The sequence below is a fragment of the Taeniopygia guttata genome, chromosome 2 (assembly GCF_048771995.1).
Source record: "Taeniopygia guttata chromosome 2, bTaeGut7.mat, whole genome shotgun sequence".
Lineage (NCBI taxonomy): Eukaryota > Metazoa > Chordata > Aves > Passeriformes > Estrildidae > Taeniopygia > Taeniopygia guttata.
The window spans coordinates 24,353,301-24,369,886 of NC_133026.1; the positions used below are offsets into that span (position 1 = coordinate 24,353,301).

General features: G+C 37.6%; 1 protein-coding gene across 6 annotated transcripts in view; it reads left to right on the forward strand.

Moving 5' to 3' along the window:
- Positions 1–16,586, forward strand: part of LOC100221885 (probable acyl-CoA dehydrogenase 6) — an 85,841-nt gene that overhangs the window by 43,173 nt on the left and 26,082 nt on the right. For 5 of the 6 annotated variants that reach the window (XM_072925541.1, XM_072925537.1, XM_030264674.4 and 2 more), the window contains exons 3-5: positions 2,025–2,154; positions 6,680–6,786; positions 12,761–12,928. In XM_072925541.1, the coding sequence (XP_072781642.1) occupies positions 2,025–2,154; positions 6,680–6,786; positions 12,761–12,928 (405 nt within the window). The remainder of the gene's footprint in view (positions 1–2,024; positions 2,155–6,679; positions 6,787–12,760; positions 12,929–16,586) is intronic. The other variant, XM_072925542.1, reaches the window with a different exon arrangement.

Below are 16,586 nucleotides of genomic sequence, written 5' to 3' on the forward strand. Positions count from 1 at the left end.
TTCTTTACTCCATTTGGTCAGAAATTCTTTCATTGTTATCCCTTTAAAAGTTGGCCTTTTGCATTATTTTGTTTTTAAAGTGTACTCAGTAACTTATCTCAAATGAGTGCAAGAAAAGTCTGTTTTGTGGTAATATGCAAGGGACAAAGTGGTATGGACAAAGAATGTCTCTAAACTGTATACTTGGATAAAGTAGCCCCTCTCTGAGTCAGTTTTGTGCATAACATTCCTCCTGGAAAGTTACTTTGGATAAATCAAGAAACTAAGGTTTTGATCTGTGAAATTTAAGTGAAAGATGGGAATATAACTGCCTGGTAGACAAAACAAAAAATAAAATCAGTAATAATATTTTGGCAATAAAATAATTGACTGATTAAAGTTTAAAAAAAAATCTAATGGAAAGAATTTGGGAGGTGGTGCTAGAACTGAGGTTGTCTATTACAACTCTGCTACCAAATTAGCAAAATCTCTCTCATGCCAGATATCTTTAAATAGTCTTGGCTTTACGTGTACATAGATTCTTTACTGCTTCTCAGAGCATTTATTTATTGATGGGGGCTGTGTAAAGGAAAGAAAATTAGATTATCTGTTATGTTAAACACATTTCCATATTGCTGATATGTTCCATTATACTGCTTAAGCTCCCAGTAGAAGCTTGTGTGTATTTTTAAGAAACATTATTTTCAAGCAGAAGTTTGGAAAGGAGCAGTTTTTTAAATTCTGTCAGTCTAGACTATTCAGTATGACCTAGGGAGAAGTGTTTTTTGGAAACTGAACTTTATGCTTAGCCTTTCTGATTGTGTTTTTCCTTTCAGCAAAGATAGGATGCACAAAGATAGTTTTTGTGGACTTAGGAAACAGATGATAGCATGCAAAGCCCCATGTTTATATGCACTGTGGTGTTTTGACCTTTATTTAATGGTGTTTTTCGAAAACTTCAGAGCAGGTCAGTGAAGAGTGTACTCAGTGTTTGAGGTCAGCAAGTGAAAACAGACAAGGGTCATCTGCCCCTTATTGTGTGTGTGAGGGGTGAGGGTTTGTATCTATTTATTTCAAATTTTCTTAGCTGGTCTTCAAAGGATCTAAAGGAAAAAAAAAAGAGGCAGCATTATCTAATCAAAGCTGCTCAGTCGACTAATGACGTCAGGTAGTAACCTTAACCTTCACTTTCTCACCATATTTCCTTTGGACTATTAGCTATTTTATACAGTTAAAAAATTACCTCATCCATCATAGCAATGTAGCCTTTTTCTGTGTTTCGCTATGTAGAGGGTTTATCAGCACTGAGCATGGGAATGAGGTGAAGAATAATTTCTTCTTTAATTGAATTTGCAGATTGGAATGCTGGAGGGAGAGGGGCATCAATGGGCTGTGCTGGCACCAGGCCAGCACCCCGGGCTGTCAGCTCCCTGGGACCAGAGGGCTTTAATCACTGCACAGACGCGGTTCAGGGTGTGGAGTAAATGCATTCAGAACTGCAGTTGGGTCTGACATGCATTTTGAGCTAGAGCAGTAATTTAGAATAGAAACATGACCTGCGTGTGGTCACGCTCCGTGCTGGCTTGGCTGCTGTGTCTGAGAAAGATGATTGCATTGTGTGATGAGAGTGGCTGTCAGGTGTTATCATGGGGAAATAAAAGCACTTATTACCTTGTGGTGTGATTTGTTCGTATGACCTTGCTGTTGGAAAGAATAATTTTACCTTCTGATATCATTTACAACAGCATGTCACTTCTTTCTTCTGTTTCCAGTAAAAGTAATGAGGCTATTTAGGATACTCAGAAGTGACCTGATGTGCGCATAGATAATTAGAGCAGGTGTCATTCTCAGTTCAATTCTGAATATTGTAGAGAATAATGCGCTTTGCTTTTGTGAAAGGGAAGCTGGTAATTGTCAAATACATAAAAATTAGCAGTTAAATTGCAGTTGGCGTGTCCTTGCAGTAGCAACATCTTTTTTTGTTGTTTTTCTTGTTGCTTATGGCAGTCTAGAGTTTAAGAATCATAGATTTGTTTTTTCCTCAGAATATGGCGGCATGGGTTTGGACTTCTCCTATAATATTGCAGTGGCAGAAGAGCTGGGAAATGTCCGTTGTGGAGCTATTCCCATGGCTATTGGAGTGCAAGCTGGCATGGCTACCCCTGCTCTTACCAGGTAATTTTCAGAAAGTTTGGTTTCACCTAAAACCCAATTGTCATCAGTAGAATAAAACAATACTGTGTAAATTTACTGTCTAGTTGCTACTCTGTAATGCCTGAGGAAAGAACCTACTCTCTACTTCTATCAGTTTGCTTTAGAGGAGAAAAGACTTTCTCTTTTTTTTTTTTAATCTTAGTTATATTAATTATATGTTAAAACATAAAACTCATTGAGTAGTAGATGATATGTTTACAAACACAAAATCTTGGTACCACAACCAATTAAAAAATGCAATTCCAGAATCCAATTTTTTCATGTCTGTCTTTTTTCTTATATCCCAGTGCAGTGATACTAAAGATGCATTTAGTTGCAATGATTAGGATCATTCTAATTCTGCTTTATAATTGCTCTTTTTCCAGCTTTGCAACATGTCAGTCCTAAAGCTGTAGCACAAATATCACGCTTCCTAAATATGCCCATTCTAGGCAATTAATCATTTTTGTTTTTCTCATCAGCTACATCAATGTTTCCATTTGAATCGCTTACTATCATTCAGGCTCCTACAGTTTCTTAATCTGATTTGTTGTGGTTTTTTCCTCCCTCAATAAAAGTGACAGTTACCAACTTCTTCATGTAGAAGTTTTGCAGAAACTGTATCATAACAGCAGTTCTTAAAACTAGAGTGGGGCAACTGGGTGATCCAGCAGTTTGCCCCTGGAAGATGAGGGTGGGAATTAAGTTCTAATAATTATGTTGAAATAGGGAATTTCTCTGCACTAAACAGATATACAAGAAGGGAAGTTTTACTCAGAAGAACATTTTAGGGATTTTTTTACTAATTTTCGGGGGGTCGTTGACTTTTTTTCCCCATTCTGAATGGAAACACCTGTAAATCTACTGTAGAGTCTGGAATATAAGCTTCATTCCCTTGGCATCTGCTTATCCTGCTGTATGTGTGACTTCGGAGGTCTCATCTACAAAAATTTTTCTTAAAGTTTTCTTCTCCTTTGTGTAATGCACCAAAAGCTTGCTAAATGCTTGGAGTTCAGTATGTCTCTTGCAACAGTGGCTTAGCTATAGTCCACCTGAGAATAAGAATAGTATTTTAAAAGACTTCAGACAGTACTACCTTGCCCCCATGACAGCCCATTATTCAGGGGTTTAAAGAAAATCTGTGGGTAAAAGAAAATGGGATTTTTTTCCATTGCAGATTTTTGGTCTTCTGTTACTCTGTTCTGCTGTAGTAAAACAGTGAAGTTATTTGTACTAGTGAAGCATATTTGTGCTAGTGAAATCCTAAAGTGGAAGTTCTTGGAAAAGAAGAGTGAAATTGTTGTTAACTTGATGAAATCTTAAATTGAATTTGTATCTGCATGATTGAATTTTTTCTCCACTGCTGAGCCAATTCCACGGGCTCCTTATACAGTACAATGCCCCCCACACAGATGTATAAGTGAAACTTGGTAATGAAAAGAGAAAGCTACAGGAAATTTTGCCTGTGTGCATCTTTACCTCATGCTGTGCAGCGGGAAGACCCCACCACCCCCAGGACTGCTTGTCCTGGGTCATGGATTCAAATGGCACCCATGTCCTGGATGGTTTCTTTAGAAGTATCTGTGTACTGTGGGGATTCTAAACACGTTCCTAGAGATAAGTCAGATTTTGCCTCTTGATTATGCATTGTTACACAAATCAAACAATACTGTGGGAATCAAGCATCAGCCCCTAAAAAAGCCTCTGTAGCTCTTTGTTGGCTTTCATAACTTTGAGCTTTGTTCAGCATTTATCCAGCATATGCTGAGTGTACCTACAAACTACATGAATGTGATTCCTGTAATTCCCAGAGTCCCCTAAGTGAAGCAATAAGACTTTCTAAATTTAAGAACTAAATAGAAAATGCTTTGCCCACAGTGATCTGACCTTTGATGGTTTGGAACATAAACTTCTGCCAGGTCTTTCAAATGCATTCAGATATAATACTGCCCTTACTTGCTTACAAATAGAGTGGAGAAAGCAGCTCCTATCTGAGGCAGTGAATGATATGCATTTCCCAGAGCTTATAGACATACCTGAAGTGTGTCACATCTGTAGTGATACCAGATCAGTTTAGAGCCGCTTATCTCAGCAGTAGGCAGTGAACTTTACTTTTTTTCCACCCCTGTTTTTTATAGGCAAATAGTAAAGACAATGATTATTATTTAGTGGGAAGAGAGTGCTTTTCTATTTCATCACTGATTCTTTCTCCACCCTTGTTAGCAGCATAGCTGGGAATTATTATAAAAAGAGTTGGTTTTACTATCTGATTTATTGTTTGCTGTAAAGAAGAGAAGCTGCAGCTGACAATTAGGAAATATAAACAGAACTGTGTGGATCACAGAAGTGTTGCATCTCTATTTTGCCATGGTTTTAGTTTCCTTTTACCCTCTAATTACAAGATTGTATACCACTGGAATTTCTGCCTTTGTTTTCGTGACATTCCACCAATGTTAGTTACAAAGTATGGAGCAAGAAAAATGAACCACTTTCATGAAAGTCAGTGTGTCAGAATCTCACAGTTGTGTGGGATTTTTTGCTGCATAGGATCAACAAGATTCATTGACTGTAGACTTGTGTGTGTGTGTGTGTGGATACTCAAATGCATGGAAAAATATTTTATGGTGATGCTACGGCTGCACAGGTAATCACATGGGAAACTATCCTCTGGGGCACGGCCCCAACCAGAAGGCAGACATGATCGGGTCTGTTTTGAGTCCAGAGCATGATCTCCTTGAAAACAGTTTTCTAATTCTGGAGCTGTTAAACTGGGAAGAAGTGGGTATTACATTTGTGCAAACCTGAGATTTTTCTGGGATGCATTTCAGATGGGTAGAATTTTACAAAAGTGACATATTTTTTACACAAAAGCTAGCAGCTGAGCAAGAAGCAAGCTGTCTCCTGCAAGGCATGGAGACCCACCATCTTCTGAAGATAGTGTTGCCCAACTAATTTTTTTTTTTTTTTTTGATTGCAAAATAACATCTTCTATAACCACATTTTTGGAAAGAACTGAACTGTTTTCTGGAACTCAAAACAAAGAAAGACATCAAACCAAAAATATTATTCTAAGCAAAGTTCTTGCTATGAAAATCCTCTGTTGAAATGCTAAAGATTAGCAAAGTTTCAAGCATTAGAAAGCATTGCCAAAAATCACAACTATCTGCTCTCATAATCTGAATGCCCATGTTGTTGGTTGGGCTGTTTGGGGTTTTTTTGATTGATGAATGTGCAGCTAGCCGTACTTAATCATGCCCCATGGAAAATTAAAAAACTAAAGTAAGCTTCTAACAGACATGAGAACTTTGTTCCAGTATGCTAGAAGAAGGAGTAGGCCCTCCAAACTTGCTGCTTGTATTTGTTTGGGATTGCTGCTGTGATTTTTAGCAGAGACAGGACTAGGAGTTGAGCTCCTTGTGTGTACCAAGTGGAAGTGTCTGCCAGATCCCAGTCTGTTCTCTGCCTGTCCCATGGCCTCTGTGTCAGGGTTGGTTGGAGAGGATGACTTAGTCTTAGTTTGAATGGCACCACTCCTTTGGAAGTACTGGGACAATGCTTTAGAAGGAGGCCTCAGTGAGCCTAAGGAGCTGAGTGGTGATGATGACCTGGGAAGCCTCACAAAAAAGAGGAGGCTGAGGAGGAACTTGAATTTATGGATTCCTGGACACGTAAGACATTTTGTGACCCAAGGAATTTTTCAGTCACACAAGAAAGGTTCAAGAACAAGACCATGAACTCACCATTCACACTGCAGAAGGAAATCAGTGAATTCTAACTAGGACAAAATCAAGCGTGAAATGAAATATGGCATATTTTGACTGGATACAGTCTTCTAAGCAACGGGAAAACAGCATGTGCCTCTTAACTGAATTTATATACAGCCAAGTGAAATTTTTGTGTTAAAATACCATCAAGAGTTTGCTGTTTCCCTTTTTTTTTTTTTTTTTTTTTTTGGTGGAGTTAAAAGAACAGCTGGAAGAAGCATGAATAGATTTTACTGCATGATTTAAATGTAGATGTGAAATATGAATAATTTAAATACAGGTATTTGCAGATGGTGGCCAAAGTTTTCAGTCACCACTAAAACCTGGCAAAGAGATGGTGCAAAAGTCAGAAGATAAACAGAGAGCAGGTCCTCCATCCTGGTGGCTGCATATTAGTGCAGGAGCATTGAGAGGAGTCCTCAGGGGTTATATTTATTTAGACCTGGAACTTTTGAAGCAACAGTCATGAAGATAGATTTTGGGCATCTAGACCACACATTTCTGTGGGAGTAAGATGCCTGAACACTTTTTAAAGCTTCTTTGAAATGATTGTGACTGCACTTCTGGTGAAGACTTTGGAAGGTATCTATTCTATCTTTTGGCTCTGGGACAGCATTTTTTTTTTCCCTAGACATAGGAAAATTGATCTCTGTGTGGGTAGAACAAAATTTGTAGCTAACTTCTGAATAAAATTTACCTTCATAGGGTTTCAATATCCTATCTTTTTTGTTATATTGTTGCAGGTTTGGTTCTCATGAGTTGAAAAAACAGTTCCTTGTACCAACTATAGCTGGTGATTTTGTGGCTTGCTTGGGAATCAGTGAAGATGGAGCTGGGTCAGATGTTGCAAGTAAGTTAACCTAGCAAACTGTCACTTTTAGACAGCCTGATGTTTTAATGGAAAGGATCTGGTTTTCCTGACCCTTCACTTTGCCCTTGTCCTTTGTAAGAAACAAAAGGAAGGAAAGTCTGGCATGGTGAGGGCAAAAAGTAACATTCCAGGATCGTAACACATACTTCTCATGCATCCAAAAGCAATCAGTTTTAACATATCTGTCAGGTGAATCAATGGAGTGACCTTGTATAGGCTGAGCACAACAGATTAATGCAGCTTTTTTGTTGGCCCCAGTTTTCTTCTAGTGCTGTCCTCTCTGTCCAGGCTCACTGCTGGCAGGAGCATTCCACACCTCATCAGCTGCACAGCCAAATTCAGTCGTGCAGCTCCAGATGTACTGACAGGGAACACAGCCCCTTCAGCTGGACTAGAACTTGGGCTGCCTTGGCAAAGACCTCTCACTGAATGGGGGAAAACTACTGAGCCTCTCTCTTCTGAAAATTACAGCATCACTTTCACAATTATTTCCTCTTGTTCGTCTTTATTTCACCTCAGCCCCTTCTGTCATTCCTGTGAAGCAAAAATATCTCTCAATTGGTGATTGCTTTATTTAGAGCTAATGAAGAATTTGCAATGTCCAATCTATTATCTTTATGATTTAGTTACTTTGCATGTAGCTGTTTTTCTTGGTTTAGTGCAAAAATATCTTTAGAAACCAGGACACATGAAACTGTTATTCTGAAGTGCCTGAGGCAGTAGAAAATTTGAAAAATTAAATCAAAACAGATACGGTAGAAAAGGAAAATATGTTTCCTTTGATGATGAATGATGGACTTCATTGAAAAAGGAGTGATAAGTGATTACTTTTAGAGGTTTAGTTGTTGGACAGAGCATGGCCAAGTTGACCACATTGTGTTCTTACAAATTAATGAGACGTCTTCCTGCAGACAAACTTGCCAAGTATGACAGACATTTTTTTATCTGAGGAGTCCTATCACCTCCGTGACCAAATTCCTGTTGTTTTTTCAAGGCAAATAGATAAACATCCAGTACTCATGCAAGGGTGCAGCAGGTAGATTTCAAGAATGTTAATGTGGATAATGAGGTAATGGGACTAAATCTTCCTGCATAATTTATTGCTGTTTTCCTTTCTGGGTTAATTGAATTTGTTCTAAGAAAAATTCCATAATTTTAGTAGACTTGTTTATTAAAGAGTACTTATTAATAATACTTAATTGTTATAAGTAATAAATATAAAAATATTAAATTTCAATATAATTTAAACTACATTATTGCTTGTTATAATTTAAATATTAATAAGATTTAAATAATAAATCTCATAATAGCACTTAATAATTTATTTATTAAAGTAATTATATATTTGAATTTTACTAATGTAATAAATACATCATTTATTTTAATAAGTGCCTCTCTAGTTTAATTAGGAAAATTATCAGAAAATTCTTAATAGGAATTTAATTTTTTTTTGGATGCAGTGTTCTAGATAATAAGTAACATAAATATTCCTTCAACAGCATCTTGTTTATCATCTAGTTAAAGTGGTGTGATACACTTAGATGAATGCAGTTAAAAACTAATTTGGAATCAAAGAGGATTATCTACTGAACCTATGCTGCAGCTTGGAGATGCAGGATGAAATGAAAATACTTTTTCCCCCTCCTGGAAGATTTGATCCGTGATACAAATGCCAAATCCAGCTTACAGTGCTTCTGAAGGGCAATTAAATGGACAAGTTAGGTATGAGCAGCAGTAGCTCGTGTTCTGAGTTGCACCGTTCTGCATCTCCAGATGGCCCAGCTGTAAACAGACTGAGGTGTGTGAAACTGCACTTGGTGCTTCCTTTTGTTACTGATGCTATTGGGATGTTTGTCTCCCTAAGAGAAGTGAAGGGGCAGAGCAGCTGTTCACGAGTGAAGGTTGGGGACTGCTTCTGCCATGTGAGTCAGTATATTTTAAACTGAAGAATGACACAGAATAAGGTATCTCTAACATTTTTTCCTGCAGTTCCAAAATTGCTGAAGGTGATATGAACACAGAAAACAAAACCAATGTTTACATGAGAACTGAAGTGTGCCTCAAACTAATTTATTCAGAATTCAATGTAACAAAAAGGACTGTGTATATTAGTCTAATACAAAATTCATGTCAATTTGAAGAAACATCTGTCTACTTTCAAGTGTGGTTTTTCTATATTGTCCATAGTAGTGACCACATGAACCAAAACTAGCACAGAGTTGGCTTGAGAAGAAAAAACAGAACAGAACAGATGGTACAGAATGTGTCTTTAATTTCAGGATTCTGGTACTACACAGCATAAACATTTGTGTAAATTTGAATTATATTGTCTCATTCTATCTCACTCCTATTCCACAATTTATAGACTGTAGTCTGTGGGTATATATAAGCCACATCATGGAAAACACTTTTCTCACACACATCCTCTAGCTTCAGGGTGTGTTCAGGTATCTGCAGCTAGTAACTCTGTTCATGTCTACCTCTTAAACATAAATATCTTTCTCCATTTTGTCTCAGTGGAATCCAGCCTTTCTGCTTTTCTGGATTGAGGTTGTCTTTTCTGAGCATGAAACCCCAGAATTTCACATGGTGTCTATAATGGCACAAATACATTTCCAACCCTGGTAGAAGTATTACACTCCAATACATGATGTTACACAACAGCTTGCAGACTTATGAATCCTGTGATTAACTGTGGATCATCCTCATTACCAGTTTGCTATTGAAACATTGCAGGACTTAGCAATCACTTTTACTGCTTTGTGTCTGAGTGCTTGTCCTTGCCATGTTGAATTTGAAAACTCGAGATAATTATTTTCTTGCTGGGCCATACTTCAGTTGTCTGAGTTGGTGATGTCTCCCAGGTTTGTGTCACAGACAAATTTAATTAGTGTATTCCTATCCTTTTAAAGATCATTAATGCAAATATTCAGTAGGTTTTGTCCAGAGGTTGATATCCAAGGAGGGACTTAACTTGTACATCATTCACTGTACATTCTGATATACATTCTCTCTGTACATCAGAATTTCTTCTTTTTATGTAACCTGATGCAATTTCTGCTTTGCCAAGTTCCTTATGCACATTTCCACTTTTGTCCTAATTCTTATATTTTCAAATTTTAACTCACAATTACCCAGTAGTGTTAATTTCACTTGCTTGGGTCCAATAGGATTTTTCTCTAGAAAAGCCTATTTCATAATAAATCAAGTTGGGTTTAAATAAGATACCATGGGTAAATTGAATTTTTTTTTTTAATTTCCAAAAGTATTTTGAGGTTGTGCAGATTGCCAAAACCAGCAACCTCTTTTTTTCACTAATTTCAGTTTCTATACAGTCTTTTTTGTTTTGCTTTGTCAACCAAATTGTGAATCTGTCTGTAATCTCTTGTGAAATATTTTTTAAAGTATCCTCTATATGCCTTATTTTTTTTTCCTATCCTCTTTTCATTTCTGTGGTTGAAACAGTTTTGTTTGCTACCACAATCTTCTTTGATTTAACTTTTTTAACATCTTTAACATTTAACTTAGTTCAACCTGCTGCAGTACTTATATTCTAATCTCCAAATTGTAGCTTACTTTCATGATTAATCTTGTTCATTTCCTACAAGTCATTTCCTGATTTTTGAAGTGATTATTCATTGTTAGACATGAATGTATTTCTTTAAAGTTTTGGGTTGTCTTTTTTTCCTGTGCTGATGATGTAAATTTCAGATATGTGTTTATCATATTTTACTTTAAGGATGTGTGTTTATCTCTGACTGTAATACTGACCTTAAAAGGTGAAGCCAACCTTACCTTTAGTCAAATCTATTTAAGTGCATGGCTGGACTCGAGTGCAGTGGAGAAGAAAATTGAGGCTTGAGTAGGTGTGATTTGAACAGTGATGTGACCAGCCCTGGCTGCTTGTATGGCATCAGCTGTATCATTCACTTCTGGTGATGCCTTGTGCTCTTCCCTAGAAGGGCTCCTCAGAGAATGGTGGTTGTAAGAGTCAGTAGCATGTGACTGCAAAAATGAGTTATGGAGCCCCCACTGAAGTAGCCTTTTCCCAGATATATGCTCTGTCAGGGAAAATAATTAGCAAAATATTCCAAATTATCTTCATAGCCATATTCCTGGGTCTACTTGACCATAGTGAATTGTTAAGTACGTTTTCAAAGCCTGCTATATTTTAAACATATTCTATAAAACATATTTATTTGATCATCTTTATTAATCATCTCTAATTAAAGAGAATCAATTCTTCACAAGATCATATAAAATAGTTGTTTCTCAAGTGTTTGAAGTAAACTGTGAACAATTGAATCTGGAGTACTTGAACATTCTCATTAGAAAGGCATTTATTCTTTAATCTGTATTTGGGTGGTTAGGTCCCTGTGACGCCATGCCTGCAAGAACTATTTACATTTGTGGTAACATCACAGTTCTCATTGTTCCTTTGCAGACCTTCTATGGGACTTCTATCTAATGTCTTCAGTAGCTGTTCCATAACAAATGGATGTGTGATGTAAATCACTGTGTATGCTCCCATCCTACCACTTCAGTACAGTCGTATTTCTTATTCCAGCTTTGTGTCCTTCATTTATTATTTAGTCTCCGTTATATGAGTGTCCAGTGTCTGTGTCCATGTACTATGAGTGCCAGTACTTTAGATTACTTAAGCATCTTGGCATTCATTATTATACAGATTTCATATTGAGTCCTTTGGACAGATTTGCCATAGTCTTTTTATTGAGTGAATTCCTCTATGTCTGCTGGTTTTATCTACATGATTACAATATCTTTCCCTTGCTTACATTCTTTTAGCCATAGCTATATCCCATACTTCCTTATTTTATACCTTATATAATTTTCTCCCATAATTTTTCTCCTGTGCCTTCATTAATAAGACAAATTTTCAGCCATGCTGACCTCAGTTCCAGTTTATCTCCTAAATGAAGATCAGATACTTGGGTTTGCTTTTGGTTTATGTTTAGAGCCCTGGGGAAGAACATGCATGTGCAGACTGAGGTGATTGTGTATGAAAGTGTAACCAGATTACTTAAACATGCCTGCCCACTCCATTTCTTGTCTGACTCCTACTCTCCAAGATCTATGGATCTCTCCCCTCTATGATCCCCCTTCAGTGGATGATCTCTTATGGATTTCATACCCTTGTTAGATTCCCACGTGCTATTGGGAGTGGTTGGGTTCTCTTACACCATCGCATACTGTTGGAGAGTCCTCATCAGCTGGGGTTCTTGTCAGAGAAGTTCGATTGCAGGGAAAAGAAGGGAGCCCTTTGGAAATTCTGCTGGAGGATAAATAATTATTCTTTCTGGCTGTCTGTTGCAGCTAGGACTGTTTGCAGCATGATGTGAACCGTTGCAGATGAAAATAAGATTGTTTTTTGCCAGGGTGTATAAATAGCAGGTGTTCAGAACTCCTTCATGTCCAGACACTCATTGCAAGACTTGGCCTTCGGTAGTTTAGCAGCTTTGAACGTAGTGCAGCACGGTGACCAAGAGCATGCAGGAAGTGCATGTTGGTTTATGTTTATGCATTCACAGATACCGAGGCTTGTGTTTGTTAAAGTCATGACTCTGGAATTAATGGCCTCCTCAGGACTAAGGTATACAGCAAGTGAAACTCTAATAGATCACCTCACAGTGAAATGCTTCTCTCCCAAGTTTTTGACCACCACATCTACTGAGGAAGTTTGCTCTCATCTGCTGGGAGGAAGACTCCACTTAAAGGAATATGGGAGAAGTGGTCCTGTTTCCCTGGCTTGCCTTCCAAGAGTTTTCCAGACTGTTTTGTCTTATGTCCTGGAAGGGTTATAGGATAGGGGAGTATGAGGGAGAAGCAAATAGTTTTCTGTCTGAGAGCAAGGCAGTGACCCTGCCAGTCATATCTGGACCAATATACCTGTCCTTCACAAGAATAACCCTTCATTTCCTGTGTTTTGAAATAGATATCAAGACAACGGCTGTGAGAAAAGGCGATGAATATGTCATAAATGGTGGTAAAATGTGGATTACATCTGGGAGCCAGGCAGACTGGATGTGCCTCCTGGCAAATACCAGCAAAGGACCTCCCCATCAAAATAAGTCTCTCATATGTCTGCCAATGAATCTACCTGGTAATAACACAGAACTCTTTGTCTTCTCATTTGATTTTATTGGTGTTTTTAATATGCCTAATACAAGAAGGAAAGGTGTTTAACCAAAAATATATTTAGAGGAGTTGTTCAGATACATTTTCATGGCCCTGATTCATAACCATATGAAAGTAAAATGATAAAGGGTTTAGAGATTTCAAACTTGGGAAATACCTCTCAAGCCTGATGGGCTTGCTGAAGAGAATTGCAGGCATATTCAGAATGTTTCATGACTGTGCTGTGCAAAGGGATCGTTTCACCAGGGCACTATTACCAGTTAAATTATAAAAATAGTCTAAGAATTAATTTTGGGCTGGAGTGAAAGATTCAAATATCCTGGAAACAAGGATTTGGTTTTGAAAAAGACTAGCAATTCAGGTGAGGACATGGAAGAAATACTTCCTGAGTTAAGGCTACCAGTTTCAGTGGTACATCCACACAGTGTCTGTTCCTGAGCAATCTTCGGACCTTGCAGAATACACGAGTGCTGTATGCATAAAGAACATCATCCAGAGAGGATGCAGTTAAGATTGTGCTGGTGGGGATCTTTTGCAGTTCTGACACCTGTTCAAAAGTTATTAAACCTTTTCAGTTTTGACTCATTTTAATGTTTAAAAATATGCATTGTATTAATTTATGCACTATAATATATAGTCTATTTAATATTTATTTTTAATTAATGTTTCTTTTATGCAAATACACCATTTAATACAATTTAATAGTTATTAAATCTAGAATAATGTATATTAATATATTTATATATAAGATATTTATACTCAGGGCTCTTTTGTTCATTCAATTCAGAGTATTTTACACACAAAGTATGTGCCATTAGTGGCATTTCACATGTAGGGACACCACCATACCAATGAAGTGAATGTCTCTATGTTCACTTAATGGATTAGAACAAAACCCAGGTCTCCAGTGTTGCAAAAGAGGATGATGAGGGCTTCTTAAGGGAATGTCTTTTAAGTGAATTTAATCATGGAGTAAGTCAAGCAAGTGAGTTGTCTTGGGAATCAAGCAGGTTCTGAGTGAACTGAGTGAACCACTTCTCATGCAAGAGAAGCTTTGAATGGGAGCTCATGGAAGACAGACCTGAGCTTCTTCACTAGTTGTGAACTTTATTCTTATTGAGAAGTGATGAGCAAACATGTAACTTGCAGCCAGAATTGCTCTGAATTTCCAGGTAAATTCACTTATCAGCCATCTGCTGATAAATAAATGAAGTTCTTCTTGTGATTTTTCATGGAAGGGTCAGAATGCAAATGCAGTACTTCTTCTCTGAGATCAATCTTCCTAAAATAACAAAGCAGCTGACCCATAGTTAGTGGCAGATAAAATACACAGAAATTGACTTAGAGGTTTTCAGCTACTTGGCTTATTCCAAAAATACACGAGTTGTCATAGCTCTAGGAGAGGGGAGATGTTAGCTCTCACAGCCTACACACAGACCTTCTTTACCTGCATTAAATAGATGTAGAGCAGAAAAATTATCTGAGACACCTTATTCTGATCTGCAGAAGTCTGGAAGTCTTCCTAGGAGGAAAATTTGCACTCCTCAAAATACATGTGTTTTAATTCTTTTGTTATGATGTACATATTTATCTCCAAAGGGGTCACAGTACCAAGACTGGCGACCTTTTGAAATGAAGTATTAAGACTGTTGATTGTGCTCTGTGGGTGAGTCATATCAGAAGTGAGATTTTTTAGGAAGCTCATCTGGCTTGATACATCCTAAGGATGTCTGTCTGCTAAAGATTGTGCTCCATGGAGGGCAGCAGACCAAGGCTGTACAGGAAGCGTCTGGAAGACATCACAGAATGATGCACTCTCAAATGCCTGTGGATATTTGTGTGTCAAAGCTCAAAAACAACTGCAATGGAGGGCAAATGTGTTGTATCTGACTCTGCAGGCACCAGCCTCTATGGCTGGGTAAGGAAGGATCTGTGGTGTATTTTTGCTAAAAATCTAAGGTTTTTTTGTATTTATATAGTGTGGTTGGGAAAAAAAGAGAGAGAAAAAGATTCCAAGTCTTAAAATTAATTATTAATTTCAACAATTGAATTAAATTCAACAATTGGATAGACAAAGTAGGATTTTCTTCTTCTAATTTTAGGTATATATACACTCTAATCTGGGCTGAAGTAAATCATGGTCTAGATTTGACAAACACTGCTGGATGCATCTCTCATAAAGGAAGTTTGGATAACAGCACCATGGATCCACAGTAGATATCCAAATTAGGTGAATACTTGTCATACAATAACAATGTCTTAAAAAACCAGAATTTTTCATATAATGAAAGAGAATCAAGTAAGTTGAAAAATGTCTGTGTGTAAGGTATATAGACAAATGGCTTGCAGCCCTGATATGGTAACTGTTTTGTCCTCTGGTTTGTCCTCTGAGTCCTCAGAGAGCTCTAGGGGAGACTGCAAGGAGGAGTTAATAAGGAGTAGAGCAACCATGAAAAGAGAAAGAGCGTGTTTCTTGGATTGCAATTTAAAGTGTGTCTGTTTCCATTTGTAATGGCACTAAATGGTGTCAGGAGACAGCAACTGCCTTTCTCTCAAGATAGAATACAGGAAATAAAAGAGATTGTCAGAAGGCTGGAGGAATGGGAGAAAATGAAAAATCAAAGACACTTGGGAAGAACTGCCCAGGCAGAGAAATAGCAATCCGTCTCAATGATACTGGTTCAAGTAGCTCAAATGTGTGTTGGAGTGATTTTGGTAAGTCAGGCGCTTAGCCTTATTAAATTCAGATTTGTGAGTTATTGTGCATAATTTATTTAATACAGATGAACACCAGGAGTTATCTGGACCAGTAATTTCTACCGCTGCTGGTCATTTTTCATTTGTAGTACCCCTTAGAAAGAGAAGGAAGATAATTACATGAAGGGAGATTTTGATGCCCCCATAGTGGCCAAAGAGATGATTATGTATGATTGTCTTCCACGATGTAAAGCATGTGCTGGCCTCAGAAGAGACTGATGCAGCTTGGTGTCCTTGTGGGTGAGAAGCATCACTTAAGAGCAAGTGAAGCTGGTAGGGCATGACAAAGTGGGATGCTGCTGGACCCAGGAAAATTGAACACTCAACCCAGTCTGCAAGAATTACTGGTAGAAATTATCAGCACATTTAGCTCACTAACCAAGCCTGTAAGAGCTTTCTTCAATAGTGGTTGCTGTATGTGGATCTGGGAAGTCAACAACAGGATTGATTTAGCAATATAATAATGAACTGGCAGCAGTTGTGCTTTCTTGAGAAGAGTCCTTTTAAACCACCCACTAGCAAGAGCAGTAAGTGCATCTTCATATGGGTGAGGAGCAGTGATTACATAAAGCCAGTTGGCTTTAGACCATACATGATCTCTGCAACTCACAAGGAAACCAAATAGCAGTATTCCAATGGGAAACAATGTTCCAGATTTCATCTGGGCTTCTAAGTTTCCCAGTGCGTGGTTGTTTAGCTGTGTTTTTAATATGGAAACAAACCACAAATGTTTTTTTGGCTGACTGAGTACAAATTGCTGGATAATTTTCAATTCAAAAGTCAAGAATTTTTATACCTCTGTCCTGATTTTATTCCTACATTGATCATATATCAAAGCAAGTCTTCCTAATACATGATCTGGTTAC